We start from the raw sequence: 19153 nt of genomic DNA, 5'->3' as shown, positions 1-19153 counted from the left end.
TCAAAAGCCCAAGGCTTTGCAGGATTTTACTTGTTTGGTCATTTACAAGGAACTTTTAACTTCAGAATCCTTGTATTTCATGGACTTGCAAGTGGTACAAATACAATCACCAAAGGTTCTAGTAAATGGATACCCTAATTCTAAACATTTGGACTCTAGACCTTATTTGTTTTAGATTTTAGACCATCTGCAGGGAAAAATCAATACTTAGAATGCTACCCCAAGCTTGCGGAATAAGGAGAGGAAGGAGTTCCATAAAACATCGATATGGAGCAGTTAGCTTATGAGCAATATGAAAAGGAAATTCACATAAAACACATATACATTAGGGTTTTAACGAAATGTGTTATAATTGAAGCAAAGTAAATAATGGAATAGGAAACCTCCAGCAGGAAACATAGAGATCTTTTTGTGTTGTTTTTGGGTCTTTGCGGAAGGACATTTCCCTCATATTGATCTACCTAATTTTTGTGTATGCATACAATTTGATTGATTAACCCCAAAAGGAAAGGTATGAGTGAAAGCGAAAATGAAACTGATCCAGCTTATTTGAGGAAGATCTGAGCGTGTTTCCAAAGGTTTCTTACTGTTGAAAACCATAGATCACCTAATATCAAGCGGATCCATCAGTGAAGTACATTTCAGCTAACAAAAGCGTGAACATGAGGAGAAAACTACAGACTACAAACAAATGCAATCTCCATTATAAACTCAAAAATGTTTGCATTGGCAGCACAGCACATCCAACCAACAACAGATATTATAGAAGGCATAGGCTGGTCTAGATCAGAAGGGCCATTCACTTTCTAGATCTTTTTACTCGCTACTCCTGCAAAAATTTCAAGTACGACTCCGAACTTAAGAAGTGTGTGTCAATGATATGCTTTCAGAGGCATCAAGCTGCTCATATGAAGATGCACAAAATTTCATAAGGTACATTTCCGAGTTGTATACCATTTGTTCTTTGCTGCTTTATGATTGTGAATAAGCTCCAAGTTGTATTGCCTCTCTCTCTCTACGCTCCTGACACCCCTTCTTCTTATGTGACCTGCATTTTTAATTTCATAATAACACCTGAGAATCTTCAGGTACTGAACAACAGAGCTCTCATCTACCTTTAGCTCTTCAAAATTTCTACATATGCAACACCAGGTACCAAAAAGCACACACATAGTTTGCACTATAAAAGTGGGGCTTCATCAAGGCTGATATCAGCTATATAAGTCTACAACTTTAACATTGATTACAAGTTCCACCACTGGAAAAGAGAAAATGTTAAAATAGATCTCCACCAAAGTAATTCAGTCACAATTCAGGCTGAACTTAAATGTCATTAGATCATCACTTGTTGACTTTATGCCTACCTGAAGAACATTTTATTGGAACTTGTCTAATCTATTGAACTGGCAGCACTTTTTCACATTTGGGACTCATCAAAATTCAATTTTGGTAAGCATCGTAACATAAAAATCTAAAAAAATCAGAGGTCTTAGAGATTACTTGTTTCTTGAATTGTAAGAAGCACTCTAAATTAGCCTTGGTGCTTTTTCCCCTCTCAAATTTTGGACATGCACCATGAATTATTCTTCTTTTATGTTGGAGAACTTTCTATCAGACAATTCAGTGACAAGAGAGCATAATTTAACTAGGAAACCATAATCTAGGGCAGTAAGGAATTACCAAATGTGATTTCATATTGCTAATCTGAAATATGCTTTATCATCCGATCACTAAATACTAGACGCCCAAAGTATAAAAGAACAGCATGGATAACTTCCTTTCTTTAGACTACTGGGTTTATCTTCTCAACCAAATAAGTTAAGCTTAAGCATAATTCCTTTAGTTAGTATCATTCCATAAGTTACATTTGCACATTCTCTTGTTTTCATGCACGATTCTTGCTGTGACTGAAGCCAACATAGGAATGCCCCGCGCAATGTATAATGAAGTATAAGCCAGGGAAGTGAAATTAGGCTCAAAATGGGGAATTCTATTGCACTTTAAGTATGATTACATTTAGATCACAAGATATATCTTCAGGAAAGCTATCAACAGGAAAATTTAGAGTCAACAAACAACAGATCAGACCTGCAAAATGCAGATAATTCTTTGATCATCCCTGTACGAAATGGGGCGGAAGCTGTCTCTGAGCAATTACTCCATTGCCGAAAGGCATTCAATGCAAATCAATGTATCTGTGTTTCCTAATCCGCAAATTCCATTTACCAAAGGCTAAGTCAGAACATCATTAAATTCGTAGAAGCCCCAACCAGAAAAGGCTCCATTAACAGTCTTGTCAAGAAGTAAAATATGACCCCCAAAGTAATTGAAATAGGAAGTGCTGGTAATGCATGACGACAAACAGCCAGCAATATCAGAGTACATCCAAGTCCTGATATGATTGCAAGATAACAAGCATAAACGGTCATCAGATCATACATTGCCGCCCTTCCAACAAGCACACTGTAGAAGATAAAATCCCCCATGCCAAGCTTTATCCCCCTTGCATTCATTTCTTCCATCTCCATGGCCTCCCTCTCATTTCCTTGGGGCACCCTATTTACATCACTCCTATTGTCGACATTGTTTCGGCGCGACCACGTTTCTGTCAAATCCACATCTCCGATCAAAGGGGCTGTCTCCCCTTGATCTTCCCTCACATCCTCAATCTCACCCCCGTTAGTCCTCTCATTTTCCCCAACTGCAATCACAAGATGCTCCCTTTCCTGTATCTCAATCGTTTCATCAGTATTACCATCCGTCCATATTTGCTGTAATTCAACAGAGCCACTATTATTATCACCACTCATCCCCAACCCCGCTGCTACCAAAAGCCCCAAACTTGAATCCCTAGCCCCAGAATTCCTCCCTACATTAGGCCTGGACTCATAAACCAATGCAGGCAACTCCTCATTCCTGCTCGAAGCCAACTCTACCAGCAACTTCAACGGCCCACCAGGAGCCAAGACAGCCGCTAAATCATACAATGCCAGTGCAACCAACACAACCCACGTAGTCCATTCAGGCAACCGCGAAAACCACGCCGCCACTATAATCCCCAACACCACCAAATTACTCTGCTTCACAATTATAGGAATCCCATTCGAAAACACAGAAATCGTGCCCAAAATAGTAAAATTAAAAAGCAAGACACAGAATGTTACAGCGTCAACGGGTATGTCGAATCTCTGGATGACGGAAATCAAAATCGAGCTGCCCATGGCAGAGAAGATCATGAAAACGGAGAAGCGGGTGTAGTAGATGAGGAAATTGGTGAAGCGGTAGTAGTAGAGAAGGACGAGGAGAAACGTGACGAGGGTGATGATGACAACGAAGACGACAGCATTCAGGATGGCCCCCTCGAGTTTTTGCGCGGTGGAATCGTTCGGGGACTCGAGGTAGACTAAATTGGCAGCGGTGCGAATGGTGGTGGTCGCCGCGGCGGAGGAGGAGGGGTTGTACACAGTGTAGACGAGGAGGACAACTAGAAGCATGCAGATGGAGACGGGTGACATTACGCCAATGATTTCTTGGCCGATTGTTTCTAGGATGCTGCCGCCCTCCATTTCTGTAGAGCGTGACAACGGCGGAGCCGGCAGCGGCGGGATCGGGCGATGGTGGGGGAAGTTGAATCTAGTTGAAGAGTATGTTGGGGTTTTTGGAACTTTTGCTACGGTAGATGAAGATGGGGAAGAAGAACTATTATTGTGTTTTGACTGCAGAAAAATCATAGGATATATTGGTAAATATATTTTTCCTCGATTAGAGTTTCTTCTTCAATCTCTCTCTCTCTCTTTTTTTTTTTTTTTTTTGATAAATGTAAGTTTTATTAATAAAACAAGATTGAACAGTACATCAGTGCTCAACTGGTGGTTTCTTCCTAGACAAGTCAAGGATACGCCATAATCTATATAACGCACGTGAACTAACAGAACAAGATAAATTAACACTGATAATCCTCTGTTTAATATCTTCCACAATGATGGTGGCTATGTTGCTCGATGGTCGCTCCGTATGCTCAAAGCGTCTCAAATTTCATTCCCTCCAAATGTGGTAATGCAAGCAGCAGGAGTGCACAATAAGTCAAGTTAATGATATGTTTTCCTCTCAATTTCCTTGCAGCCCACTCAACGTCACATGACCACTCTCTATTAGGCCATTCAAACCGAACAATCCGCCGAATCACTGTCAGGCATCTTCAACAGCATCGAAAGAATAGATGAGTATGTGTATTCATTGCGCCCTCATCACATAATATACAGACGCCTAGGTATGATAGCCATGGTTATCAGCTGTGGATAGTTTTCCCAAAATCGCAAGCTATAGGATGGAATTATGGCTGGGGATCTTCAGGGAACCCGAGAGTAGTGAAGTCCAACCTACCTTGGGTCCCGGTAGGTCCAATAGCCTGTAAAGAGATGCAACTGTGGGTCGTCCGGTCTCAAATCGCCATATAATGCGATCTGTCTCGCCATGAATTATGGCAATGCATACAAAATTTCCAAGCACTCAATGTCCATAATGAGAGCCCAATGTCATTGCCCCTCCATAGTAACACTGTTGAGCTTGTCCGCCGTCTGAAGCCCAAGTAGACGTGGACCCTGTGGGAATTTCTCAATAAAGGGACCGAGGTGATGCCATAGATCATGTCACAGATAAAATGAATTTTCATCACCAATCTGATAGTCCACCATCGATCGAAGCAAGGGGCGTAGACGAAGGGGTTTCCTCCAACCCCACGAACCCCCATTGTCAGTGATCGTCCATACACATTTATCACATAGTTGCCCGTTATATAACCATTCTACCCAGATTGATGTTCTATCACAATGAATAACATCAAACAGTTTCTTGCTCATCAAGGCACGGTTTAAAGTAGCGATGTCCCTTAGGCCCTGACCCCCCTCCGATGCCGGCCTACAGACATCCCTCCATGCTACTTTGGCATATCCACTAGTCGATGTGCCCTTCCATAGAAAAGCTCTCAGACGCTTCTCAATCTCCCTTATAACACCTTTAGGTAGGATAAACGCAAAAGGCCAATATATACTTAAAGCCATAAGGACAGATTTAATAATCCGTACCTTCCCAGCATACGATAATCTCATTCCTTCTCAACCTTTAATGTGTTGATCAATTTTCAATAATAAAGGCTGGCAGTCTGTTAACTATAATCTAGAGAAAAATAGAGAAAGTCCCAAATACCTCATCGGAAAGTGCCCTTCCTGGAAGCCGAGCATCACTAACAGTTGCTCCAGTATCCCTTGTGCAGATCGAGAGATGATAAGATGGCTCTTATACACATTAAGCCGAAGACCTGACCAGGAGGCGAATAGGTCCAACCACTGCTTAAAGACCCCTATAGAGTCCATATCAGCTTTGTAGAGCAGCAACAGATCATCTGTAAATCCAAGCTGAAATAATCGAGAAGGCTCACATTTCCAATGAAAAAAAAATGCATGTCATGATCAATCATCTACAGAAGAATCAAATGCAGAACCTCTATTACGAGAATGAACAGATATAGCGATAAAAGGTCCCCTTGCCATAATCCTCTCGATCCCGTAAAGAAACCATGAGGTTTCCCATTCAGCCTGACGGAAAATGAGGGTGTTGTGACACACTCCTCTATCCACCTGATGAAGGTGGTCGGGAATCCAAACAGGTGTAACACTGCAAGTAGAAAATCTCATTGTACAGTATCATAAGCTTTTCAGATATCCACTTCCAGTGTACATCTAGGAGGTAGGCGCGCCTCATTGTACCCTGTAAATAGTTCCTGTGCTAACGGTATATTATCTCCAATACTACGACCAGGAATAAAGGCAGCCTGACAAGGACTTATCAACTTATCCAACACCCTACTCAATTTTTGCACAATAAGTTTGACAATAATCTTATATAAAACATCACAACACGAAATAGGGCGAAAATATGTGACCAACATAGGGGCATATACCTTAAGGATAAGTGCCAGAAGTATGGTGTTGATTTGCTTCAGCAGTTTTCGTGTGGTAAAGAACTCCAAGATTGCCTTCGTAACCTTCGGATCCACGATTGACCAAACAACTTTATAAAAACTCGATGAGAATCCATCCGGTCCAGGTGCTTTATCTTCAGCAATATCAAACACTGCCTGTTTGACGTCAATTACATTGACGAGTGTAAGGAGCTGAAGCCCTTCCTCCTTATTGAGGACATGTCTAGCCCATGACCTCAAATATCAGATATCTATCACCTGCCTCAGATACCAGATATCTATCACCTACCTCAGATACCAGATATCTATCACCTACCTCAGATACTAGATATTTATCACCTTCTTCAATCTTTTTACTAGGGCTACAATTAATTTTTATATTTTTTAACATATCCTAAAATTTAAAACTATAACACATATATTATTATAGAAATAATTACAACGCCCTCCAATAAGTTCTGGTGAAGTCTAACAAATAAGTCATAATTTATAGAATTTGTTAATATTAATAAAAAAAATTATATATATTTCTCAATTGATTTTTAATTGACTTACTGCAAGTCAAATAAATATTTTCTTACTAAACTAAGATTCGCGCCTATCGATTTTGAATTGGGCCGCACGATCCGACCCACTCGAATAAACCCGCAACCAAAGACATGGATCTTCTGACTGCACTTTGTTGAAATGATGCTACATAAACCAGGCAAGTGGACACATTTGGTCGTATAGGAGTGTTTGCAAAAACTTCTACTTTTAGAAAATTGATTTTTGTAGAAAAAGTTGAAAGTTGCAGTGAAATCAAAATTGAGCAATATTTGTAAAAAAAAGTGAAAAGTAGATAAAAAAATAAACTGGATTGTGTTTGAAAAAAATCACTTTTAAAATAAACTTACTTGATTGAAGATTGTTTTGTCTCTATGTGTTACAAATATATAATTTTACTTGTTGTTTGTCACTATAATTATTTTTCCACTAGAAAACAATGTATTTTATTCGACTAATATATTTCATATTTATTTTTTTAAAAAAGTATTAAAAATGTGTTAACTTAATAATGCTTACATTCAGCATTATAATTATTATTCATACACAACAATTAAATTTGCATCACTGCCATTTTTTTAATTAATCAAATAATAATATATGAATGAAATAATATAATTAAGTGATATAATGAATAAAATATGTGAAAGTATAACTTAATTTTTTGTTAAACCATTCAAATTATTTGGAAACTCGATATCAAATTAGGGTTATTATAATAAGGATAAGGTAGTAAAAAATAAAATAAAATTTATTTACAAAAAACTTAAAGCAATTGGAATCACCACCAAGGTACGTCTAACTTTTAACCTAAAAATACTTTTTCTAGCCGTTTCGGAAGCAAATCTAGCATCCCAAACACTCTAAAAGTCTTTTTTTGAAGCGTGAAGTTGAAAACGTTTTTTTGAAATATCCTCAGACACTCCTTATTATGTTCATTCATTGTGATTTATTTATGATACGACATTTGTTACAATTAACAACATTAAGTATATAGTTTGAATTAATTACACTATCACGATCTCCATCTGATTTAAGTATTAGAGCATCTTAATTGGAGACATCCCAACGAACTTAACAATTCTCTTTTCTCAAGTTCCACACTTCATCTAGAATACCCTTGAAGGGATTGCGTCCCCCCGACCCAAATCACTATCCTTACAAGTAAAATGATGTACCTCCTATTAGCTCGTTCGTGTACAAGGGTAGTTTGATTAAAAAAAGAAAAAAAAATTATTTGACATGCAATAAGTAAGTAATAAATCAATAAAAAATAAATATAAATTTTCATTCAATTTTTTTTTTAATATCAATAAATTCGATAAATTTTAATTAATTAAAATATCTATTTGGTGAATGTAAATACATTTCAAGACTGGTAAATATAATTTTAAAATCATAAAAAATCAACATGTAATTATATCAATTTTAAGAAAATGTGTGATTGTCTCATTATAAATCAGAAGACCAAAAACCAACGGCAATGTTTGGATTACATTTTCGGTAAACGTTGCCTAGTTTTGGGTGGTCTGTAGAAAATGATATTTTAAATATGAGTAAATTCCATTTTATAACAGTTTTGGTAGCATGAAGTCCATAAATAGGGGTAAAATTTACATTAGGTTCCAAGTTAAAATCTCGCATGTAATAATAATATACCTACACCATGACATGAGAGAAATAAAGACGAAGAGCGTTGATGCCAAATCCCACTACCCTGCTAATGATGCTCATGGATGGATTCCAGTCTTGTTTCTTTGTTTTACACAAACATTTCTGCGACTTCGATTGCCCCCATCACCACACATCAAGGAATGTCCCAAACATCATAAATCCCTTATAATGATACTTACATATTAACTACCAACTCAACATACACAAGCGTCGAACCCACAGCCATCTAATTAGAGTGACCCATTCATACCAACAAAGCCAACAAGTTTTGGCAAGAGACCACTCTTCTACATAATCCCCAGAGAACAATATCACGCACATACACACGCAGACTCCAACAAGAAAAAACTGGGTGAGTTCTCAAATAACACCTCAAATCAGATTCGGTAACAGCAAACTAGAGGTACAAGCCGAATCAAGATCCATCAACAAGATAGCTAATGATGGATGAGATCTGAATACAATGTACAATAATAATACAAACTTGATCCAACGTCAGGAGCACCCACATTCTGCAAAAAAGTAGGCTACAAATCTGAGGATGGATCTGAGTAGAAGACTTAGGACAATTTTTTCAAATGTGGTGTCTTGTTTCGCAAAGAATATAGCCACACAAGACAGGAGATGGAAGACAAGCAGTTTACGCTATCCAATGACTTACTAGACAAAGGAAATTGAATCCTATGCAAAAGGATTTCCTCCGACAGATGCAACAGGGCCTTGGGTGTGGATGGTCCTGCAAGCATGACAAACAGTTAAGAAGACAGTCATTTTAATTAGAAGAAAGACTGCCATCTAACTCAAGTATGACAATCTATCATATAATTCGAGCGCAAAATTGGTGTTGGAAACTTTGTATTAGTGGCACTGCCCTCATAATCTCTCTTTATAACTTCCATTTATGTTTTAGGGATAGTTACACTCCCCTTCTCTAAGATTTGGTGTAATTACACATAAATACTCAGTAGTTTGAGAAATTACATCTAACACCCTTAGGGTTCCGTTTGACAAATAAGTACCTCCATTAGTCAAAATTCACTGAATTTGCTTATATTAACAAAAAAAAAAAAAACAAAAAAAAAATCTAAACTTTGTATTAATAGCACTCCTCATAATCTCTCTTTATAACTTGCATTTATATTTTAGGAGTGTTAAATTCATTTTGACCCCCTGTGATACGTCAAAATATCAAAAATCCCCCTATGAAATTTCTAATATAAAAAATCATCCCTATGTTATGAATAAATAATCACACCGCCCCCTGGTCAACTTGAACCTAATTTTTAGAAACAATGACTAAAATACCCCTTCTAGTCAACCGGTCAAACTAAATGCATTAATATATAATTATTTTGATTTATAATATATATAATTATAATTCATAAAAAAAATCAAAATAAGAATTATAACCCCCCCACCCCTCGCCTCCCCCCCCCCCCACCTACTTCGCCCCCACCCCGCCCCCCGCCTCCCCCCTCCCTTTCCCTCGCCCCATCGCCCGTCTGGGCAATGCAGGTCGCCCTCGCTGGAGATGGGCGACGGCCGTCGCCCAAGGGTGAGGAGGGCGCACTCGCACCCTCCTATCCCCCGCTGCATTTTTTTCTTTAAATATATAATGTTTAATTAATTTAATTAAAATTATATTTTATTATATAAATAATTAAGTAATTATTATATAAATAATATTATATTATTAATAAATATAATATTATATACATTAGATGTGAGAGAAGGGCAAAAATGTCAAAAAAATGTATTTTCATAGCAAATTCGCAGTGAAAGCGCGTGTGGCTCAATTTTTGTACGGAGGGGGTCTTTGAACTTTACTTTATATCACGGGGGGTATTCGATACTTTAATTTTCATAGCGGGTTTTTTAAACATTCCTATTATCAAAAGGGGGCCTCCGAATTTTTCCCTATTTTAGGATAATTACACTCTCCTCCCATGAGGTTTGGTACTATTATACATAGATCCTCTATGGTTTGGGAAATTACATCTAGCATCCCTAAAATTTGTTTTCCTCTAACAAATAAGTTCCTCCGTTAATCAACATTCACTGAATTTGCTTATATTAACAAAAAAATAAAAAAAAAAATCTATAACCACTGATTGATTTATTGCAGGTCAAATAAATCCTTTTACAATCAAATTACCCTCATATGTCTTCACGTGTTAATGCTTTTGAGGTAGTATATCTTCACCTTTATAAGGGTAGTTTAGTTGGAAAAAAATTATTTGACCTGCAATGAGTCAGTAATCAATTAATCGATTGTAAATATCAATTTTTCATTCAAATATTTTGTTAATATCAGCAAATTCAGTGAATAATGACTAACAAATAGACTTATTTGTTAGACAAAAGCAAACTTCAGATGTGCTAGATGTAATTTCCCAAACACAGGGGTCTAGCTGTAACTATACCAAATCTCAGGGAAGGGATGTAATTATCCCTATATTTTATCTTCATTGCATTGCTCTTCATTTTAATCTACTAAATCTAGGGAGGGCCACTCTTTCTTTTCTTTGATTTCAATTGAAAACAATATAAAACAAAATATAAACAGGGGGATCAAAGGGAAGCCTAAATAAAATGCCAGGTCAGACTGGTCAACGTGAAAATCACTATAAGTGTAGAAATAGTAGTAGGTTTAGCTTTGAAAAACAGTGACTCTTTTGTGGCAATAGTCCAAGGGGGGATAGATCCACCATTTTGCATCTAGTGGAATTATCATGAGACTACAGAGTTATGCCAAATGCCAGACAACATGCGAAATATGAGACTACAGAGTTATGCCAAATGCCAGACAACATGCGAAATCTCTGAAATCATACATTATACTACACGCGCAATCAGTCATCACAAAATGCAACAACAAAGAAGATGAGTAAAGAACACTTACTGCACTGGGGCACTTGCTGCTTGGCCCGCTATGAATCCCAAAGGGACTGCAGAACAAAAGCATACTTCAGATTGATGGATAGTAGGAAGGAGGAGTTATCTCAACAAGAGGATGGCTGAACAAGAAAAATGTACCACTTGTTGGATCAAATGAAACTCCACCAGGGACATAGGATGAAACTGAATTTTGGGGAAACCATGATTCTTCTACTCCACCAACATAGGAAGTCGGCGTCTGGGTGCTCGGCAAAGCAGCTTGCAAAGAGCTCATGTTCCAGAACTGAGACTACACATAAAGCAACATATGCTTGGAACTATACCAATGTACTTAAATTAATTCCCGAAATAAATGAAAGAAATGCCTTACAGTAATTCCAAACATTAGAAATTTAAACCAGGTAGATAGAAAACCAAACTAGTTTTCTTTAATCCTGACGATTTTAGCAAAGTCTTGATTGAAGATTGTGATCTCAGCTGGCACCAACCAGATTGATTTGGCCCGGGATATGGTATTAGATATTACTAACTTTTGGGGTTCATAATGGTAATATAACCCTAATAGAAATGTACAAGTAAAAGGTGGATACAACTAAACAAGGAATCAAACTGATAGGTCTGCAAATACAAGGGCAAAGTGTCAGCCAGCGAAGTGATAGAATGAGGCATAACCTTTTATTTTCAATATGAACAAGCTTCCTCTACTCACAGCACTCATAATGCACTAATAAAAGAATAAAGAACATCGTTGTGATCCCTTTCATCTTACAGAAATCCCAATCTACAGTAGCATGCTGCATGTAACACTTCTTAACATATGAATTCTACCAGCAGTTGCTTTACTTTGTAAATACAAAGTTATCTTATGTACGGTTTTGGATAATGATTTATTTTAATATTTAATCAGGAAAATAAAGTTTCATAGACCCCACTTGATTACAAATACTGGATGTACCATTCATTTACTTGACACTTCAAAATTATATTCCCACCAGTTGTCATATACAGATCTACCAGTGCACATGACACTAATATATGCATACAGAGTAAATCACTAGCACATTATAGTTAAGCTTCTCGTGAAGACACCAAACCATAATAGGAATCAGGTAACAACATTAAAGTAATTTGTATAAGCACCAAATGCTATAAATCCTAGCTAGCTAATTAAGCAAACATTGTTCAAGAATAAAAAAATGTTGAATTGTTAATACGCAAAATAAAATATATTACATAGAACAGTATGTGAAAAGATGTGCATGCATGTTGAATAGGCATGTAAAAATGTTGACTTGTTAATAGGCATGTTTGGGGCAGTTTAAATTATTAGATCAGGCTGCATAAACTGCAATATAATAGCAGATTGAGTACGTGAGGCACATGCTCATCTTTTGAGAAGCAAATTGTAAAAGGCACAATCTATGTTGGCCACACAGATCTTGGAAAAGCATCTAAACCAGTTCACTGTTTTAAATAGATAATGATTTAACTAAATTTGAAAAGAAAAAATTGATCAAGATTGATGTTTATTGTCAGCATTAGGCTGATTAATAATTGGAAAACCTGTGGTGTGCCTCAATTAGGCCATGCACCAAGCAGAAAACATATGAGACAAGTTAGTACACTCCCACTTCCCCTACAGAAAACCAGGTCCCTGCAAGCCCACAATTTTCTTGATTCTTCAGGAAAGATCTAAATTAAGTTGTTGGACCAGATCAATGCAGCAAAATCAAAGAAGACATACCATATTGCTGGATTCCATGTCCGGATCAAAGGGCAGATCAAATGGATTGGTAGGCTTATTATCAATTGCAAATGGGTGTGTGCCAGCCTACAAAATACAGAAACTAAAGTTAAAAACTAATAGAATAATTGAAATAAAATGGTACCCGTGAGACAATTAGGCAGAGGAAGGGAAAAGAATGTACCACTGCAGCAACCATGGGGAAATCATTCAGTGCCATACTGAAATCTGATGATAAGCTAGATGATGGAGGTTCAGCCACATCTGCAGTTCTTACAGTGCCATCATTAGCCTGCAAAAGGGAAGTTGGAAATAAATCCAAGAATAGAAATATTTTCACCAGATTTAAGGGATGTGGCAACCTCATATACACCAGAACCAAGAGATTTATCAGCATCAGAAGTACAGTGCACTGCGGTCTGTCCATTAATTTTTAGCACATCCTGGATGGGTTGTCCTCCAGCAGAATCATCAAATGCGTTCCAGAACTGCAAGATATTTTCATTGCAAAATTACATTTCCAAAAGTTTATTACAACTCTGAAGAAAACGAAATGATTTTCATATTTGCCTCTAGTGATATATTAAATATATTTAAAATGTTATAGCAAAAGGGTGAATTTATAATCATTCTGCTAACGCGAAGAGGATAATGCTTACGTGCGTGTTATTTATAGTGGCTTCAATATTTTGTGAATTTTCATGCCCAAAAGTATGCATTGATGAAGGAGGTTCATGACCAGTAGGACCTTCATAGGAAGAATTCTGATCAATTGAAAATGGATTTAAGTTTCCTAAGTTATTTCCATTAGAAGATGGCACTGCAGCAGCGGAAGCAGTTTCTGTACCCATAGGCAACACATTCAAAGGCATATCAAATGTTGCCCATCCTCCACTGTTTGGGATTACGGCATCAGAAGCCTTTCCATGAGAAGATACAGCCGAATGTTGCTGAGACAGGGCCACAAACAAGTCTAGTGGCAAAGGTTCTGGGATTTGTGATGATTGTTGCTCAGTGAATAGTGGGACTGAAGAAATAGGAGATTGTTGGACTACATTAACAGATTCAGCCAACGATGACTGAGGCAATTGAGAATTACTACCAGTTGGAGATGTAACAGTGCCATTTTGTGGTGCAAAAGGTGCGCTGAAGAGGTCCAAGCCATCAAAGGTCATGGAACCTGAAGATTGTGGTAGAGATTGGAAAGATGAAGACTTTTCATGGGAAATCACAGCAGATTGAGCAGGTTCAGAACCAACTTCAGGCAAGCCCAGAGAATTTACTGATCTGAAAGACATGGAACTGCTGTCAAATGATCCAAAGCTTCCTGAAGATGCAGTTCTCTGTATACAAGAATACAGTAAAGTCAGTGCACAAGCATGTATGAACTACTCAAGTGCACAGGGATATAAATCTACACCAAGTAAATTCGTCAAGGCATGTCCTTTTTCCGGTGAAGATCTCACTTTTTCCCTGAGCTCTTGCTTTCACTTTTAGTAGAATGACAAGAAAAGAATCCATTGGTGTTTACCATGGAGGATGCAGCTTTATATTTAAAAAGGGGCAAACCATTTTTCAGCGTCGTTGATGTGTGAAGCCTCAATAAGAAAATTACTAATTAGAAAGTTTCATAAACAAGAAAAAGAAACGATACGGGAAACAAAAGATTTGGAAAAACATTGCTAATTCAGATCTCTATCTCTAACTCTAACTTATAATCTTTTTTTTCTGAACATAGCCCAAGCAATTCTTCAGCCTAAATAGATGTCTTTGCTTCAAGCAAACAAGAATCATAAACCAGACAGTATTACTGATATGTTCTCATGTATGTGAAAGAAGGTCGTCTACTTTCATTTGTTTCATCTTGTCAGTTAGGAATGAGGGAGAGTGAGGTAAAAGTAAAACATAGAAGAATACATTGCATTGGCATGTTGGTTTTCACGTTGTCAACCTAACTTGACAACTAGTCGGGAGCATTAAAGTATTGCATACTGGTCATTATCAAATCAAAAGAGAATACTTCAGTCGCAAGCATTTCCAAGAGACTGCAATTGATGTAAAATTGACTTTCATTTTAACACCTCACTCATTTCTATGAATAAAAACTCAAGAGTTAAAGGATAGGCAAAGCATGAGGTCACAAGAACTTATGCTTTTTACTAGATATATAGATAACATAAGAGGAACATGACCTGGGGATGCCGTATTCTTCCCCCATTACTTCTGCTATTTTCATCTGAATTACGTTGAAATGAATCAACCTGTGGAACTTCACCCGAGATATCTCTTGAAGTTTCACTAAAGGGGCTTCCACTCTCTTTCCAAGAGCTGGGTGATAAAACATCAGATCTGAAAGGATCACCTCCACCAGAAACAGAATAATCTGAGATTCTGGGATAAGATCCCTCATTTGCAAACTTCTCGTCATTTAAATGAGTGGGACTTAAAAAACTAGCGAGCTTTCCCTCATAAAATCCTCGATCTGAACCAGGTCTAGTGAGTGTAGGTCCATGTTTCCCGTATCGTCGTTCTTCATACTGAAAATCATATGGCGGACTTTGAGAATAAGAATGATATGAGCTTGCTCGCCTCGTCTCATCTTCATGGCTTCTTAAGCTCTGTCAATTCAGTCCATGATCATGTTAGTGAGTTAGTCTTTATCAACATAATGGAAAACATTCTGACGACTAAATTAAGAGTAGCAAGACCCACAAACATCTTTGCCTCAAATTCGTAAACTGTCCTGGTGAAGAAGTATGACCTGTGGATCTCTTGGAGGTTTATCAGATGACTTCTGCACAGAATATTTTTTATCTACATAGACATTCTTTATGAACTCACGAACTTTATCAACGTTGCTGCAAGACATACACGAGTAAAATTTCAACCTTTAAACAACCAGTTCTTTCATCAAACCAGATGGTATAATTTCAACCTATTATCTGGAAGTCTATTCCTTTGCAGATCCCAGGCCTTCAAAAATAACTCCCTTGCACGCTGCAAATAGTAACATTCATGAGTAATGACTGAAATGCATTGCCTATGGACAACAAGATCAGGGATGTATCTTTACCTGGTTACCACCTTTTTGAAGAGCATCTACTTCTTGGAAAGTAAACTTAGCCATGGAAACCGACTTAACACGATGTGTGAACTCACGACTGCAACACAAGCAGAGTAACAAGATCAATCACCAATATTCAGAAATAACAGTTCCAACACTGGGAAGAATATATCAACAACTACAGAACAAAAAGTTTTATCCATGAACATTAGTACCAAAATGATAAAAAGCAAGTTTCTAAAAACAATTATGTAAAATGCAGAGAAGCATAGCTCTGTAACTTGCATGGAATCATAGTCTATGAAAATCAGATAATTAAGGGCCTAGGATCAAATATTAAGTGGCTGGTGATCCACTCATGTGTTCTGTTTGCTTATTGTTTTCATATTTTTTTAATCCAATTACTGGCAGTTGCATAACTCAACATTCATAAAGTCTGGCTCTCAAATTAGATAATCCCTATATGTTCCTTCCATAAATTGACATCTCCAAGAGCAGAGAAACATAATTCTCTTGCGAATATTAACTTCAAAAGTTTCTCGCCAAAAATTTGATCTTCCTTGTCCAAGTTTACAGATTATCAGGACTAGAAACAGATGTTTAGAAAAGACTATGTCAGTACTTAACTGGAAATTTTCTTTACTGATAATTTCACAAAATTACAACTAAGTAGTACAATTTTTCTAGGTTATGAGCCTCAGGATTTACCAAACTGCTCTACCCCATGCTGAATAAGAATTAAAAGCTAATGGAGAAGCAAGTATACAATGTGCCTCTCCAACATATATGCACAAATAGATTTGTGCCATTACAAAGAATGGCAAACCCCTTGATGATCATCAACCGGTAGAATGAAATTATCCATACTAACAATTTATGGTACATCATGAAAAGCCGGCTCATCAAAACATGAAAAAAGATTAAATCTTACTGTATTCCACTGCATGTAGTACAAACAAACGTCCAAAAGTTCGTGCACACATATTGAGGGCCCTGCATCAAGAAAATAAAATTATTATACTAAATTAAGCACAGCAACACTCTAATTGATACTGAAAATTGGAACAAAAATTTGCACAAAAGTTGAACCCAAATCATAGCCTTCTTTCCTTTTTCCCCCTCACAACACAAATAGCAAATATATACATATTGTAAAAAATGAAAACAGTACTGATCTCTAATAGCCTTGCTACTTCAGTTCGAAACAAATACACTCTTTCAATTGCACGACAGCACAGAAATCTCGAAAACAACGAAAGACTGATTATAACTTGTAAAGAAAAACAATTTTACCAAGCTGTTGCAGTTGATGCATCGTCGATTGGGAGGGAGCTTCATAAGACCCCTTATAATCTTCTCGTTTCTCTCCTCTTCTCTTTTGCTACTCATTTCCACAAAACCTCAATCCCAACTGAAAACAAGAAATCAAAACACCAAAAATATTCGAAAAAAATCAATACAAAGGGGAAAAAAAAAAGAGAGGAAGAAATTCAAAGCCCTGTGCTGAAATTAGAGCGGAGAGACGATTGGGTTTAGGGGTTTCTTCTTTTTTTTTCTTTTCTTTTTTTCTTGGAAAAGAAAAATAGAACAGAGAGAAGGGAACTTTGAATCAGCTCTCTCTCTCTCTCTCTCTCTCTCTCTCTCTCACACTTTCGGGTGTTTCAATTTTGTGAATGATGACGATGATTGTACAATTATTGCCGTTGGAAAACACTAACGCCAGAAGAGATCCTGCTTTGTTCCGTCTCTCCTAATTTGTACTATCTCTTTTACAGATTGTACTCTACTCTGGCAGGAGCAAAACTATCCAGGCATTAGCGTATTTGCCGTATACCCTTTCTAGTAAAATTGCAGGGCCAAGCCCCTGAAGTTTCGGGTTATTTCTTAGGTACCCCTGTATTTACCATATACTATTAGGATCCCAAAATGTGCCCATAACAAAGACATCTTTTTGGAATAGGTTCAAAATCTTAATTTGGTTCAAAATCTTAATTTGAACCTGTGTAAGTATTTATCTCATTTTAATTTATATTTATAATAATATCAATGTGTAAGTATTTATCTCATTTTAATTTATATTTATAATAATATCAATTTATTGAATTATGTGATACTCATCACTTTATTTATAATGACGTATATATAATTATCATCTCAAAAAAATTAAAACAAATTGAATCTCACATTAATTAATTTTCTCAATATACCTTTTTTAGCATTATGCATCTAATTAATTATGATTAGTTTCTTAAACAAGTTAAGGATGCACCGACACATTAATTATTAATTAAATAATTTAAGAAAAATAAATAGACTATATATAAGTTGACTTTCCATTATACTTTGACTACTTGGAGTGACATTTATAAATAATAAAATATATATAAATTAAATTATCCAAATATATATATATATAAATAATATGCCTAGAGTGAAAATATATTGTTTACTAATATCATGATAGTGATGGTGCTTACTTGTCATACATTCTTGAAAAAAAAAGAAAAAAAATTCCAAGTAAATTTGATTTTTTTTATATGATCATTACTTGATTCATTAAATCAAAATTAAAATGGAGAATTTTAAGTAAGAGTAGTTTAAATAATCTAAAAAATGAAATGCTAAATGAGAAAAATAAGATTGTAACTTACTTTTTGTGCTTGGCATCTATGATTTCTTTATTTATTTTTTTTCTTTTTTTGGGGGTAATATGGTCATTTATATTATTTGATATAGTAAAATGTAAAAAATTTAATTTATATACAAATGTATATCAAGAAAAATAAAAGAAGACAAATTGTAAGATACTATAAAAACATATCAAAAGCATTTGTGATTAAAATTAAAATAAATATAAAGGCTGAATTGGTGTTACAATGATTCAAACATAAGGGGCTTTTACCAAAATGCCCCCATTGTAAAAAGCTAAATGTCCAATTAAGTAAAAATCCATTTTTTTTTAAGTGAAAGCGATAAACTATATTATTTTTTTAGAAAATTGATTATAGTCGTTAATATCAAATATCTTTATTTAACAACAACCGACAACTACGGCAATCATATACTAACAACCAATATCAAACAATTACATTACTATTAAAGTAGAATAATATCTCACACGTTGGTGGGATTCAAACGTATTACTTTAAAATCATGGGACCTTATTTCCACCAATTAAGCTAGACCTCGTTGACAAGAATTTACGTTTGTTTTATTGGATCTAGTTAATTCTACCCATTCTTGGAAT

The 19153-nt window shown here is 36.2% G+C and overlaps 2 protein-coding genes and 1 long non-coding RNA gene across 9 annotated transcripts; 1 reads left to right on the top strand and 2 right to left on the bottom strand.

Annotated features, from left to right (window-relative positions):
• Nucleotides 1-675: 675 nt before the first annotated feature.
• LOC105155770 (Presenilin-1) lies at nt 676-3566 on the bottom strand. 2 transcript variants are annotated; one of them, XM_088877763.1, is made up of 3 exons: nt 2089-3566; nt 955-1048; nt 676-829 (listed from the first exon to the last, which is right to left on the bottom strand). In XM_088877763.1, exon 1 carries the CDS (start codon nt 3564-3566, stop codon nt 2238-2240), a length of 1329 nt encoding a protein of 442 aa, XP_088733889.1. In that variant the 3' UTR covers nt 676-829; nt 955-1048; nt 2089-2237. The 2 variants fall into 2 exon arrangements, with proteins under 2 accessions (XP_088733889.1, XP_011070019.2); XM_011071717.3 differs by having other exon boundaries at nt 676-1048.
• LOC148789216 (uncharacterized) lies at nt 798-14420 on the top strand. Its single transcript, XR_016064047.1, has 2 exons — nt 798-933; nt 1089-14420. It is a non-coding gene; the product is annotated as an uncharacterized LOC148789216 (long non-coding RNA).
• LOC105155771 (putative ADP-ribosylation factor GTPase-activating protein AGD14) lies at nt 8541-17583 on the bottom strand. 6 transcript variants are annotated; one of them, XR_016064045.1, is made up of 15 exons: nt 17200-17583; nt 16838-16899; nt 15916-16003; nt 15778-15839; nt 15604-15700; nt 15035-15460; nt 13502-14185; nt 13205-13330; nt 13027-13134; nt 12843-12929; nt 11237-11387; nt 11103-11148; nt 10356-10442; nt 8862-8936; nt 8541-8712 (listed from the first exon to the last, which is right to left on the bottom strand). XR_016064045.1 is itself a non-coding variant. In XM_011071719.3 (14 exons), exons 1-13 carry the CDS (start codon nt 17293-17295, stop codon nt 8882-8884), a joined length of 2088 nt encoding a protein of 695 aa, XP_011070021.1. In that variant the 5' UTR covers nt 17296-17582; the 3' UTR covers nt 8541-8712; nt 8862-8881. The 6 variants fall into 6 exon arrangements, 3 of the variants coding, with proteins under 3 accessions (XP_011070021.1, XP_011070020.1, XP_088733888.1); XR_016064044.1 differs by having other exon boundaries at nt 8541-8936; XM_011071719.3 differs by lacking the exon at nt 10356-10442 and having other exon boundaries at nt 17200-17582.
• Between the last annotated feature and the right edge of the window lie 1570 nt (nt 17584-19153).

This window comes from Sesamum indicum, linkage group LG2 (genome assembly GCF_026168435.1).
Source record: "Sesamum indicum cultivar Baizhima isolate 11 linkage group LG2, ASM2616843v1, whole genome shotgun sequence".
NCBI lineage: Eukaryota > Viridiplantae > Streptophyta > Magnoliopsida > Lamiales > Pedaliaceae > Sesamum > Sesamum indicum.
The sequence above is the reverse complement of the archived record's forward strand: the minus strand, read 5'-3'. Positions and strand labels throughout refer to the sequence as shown.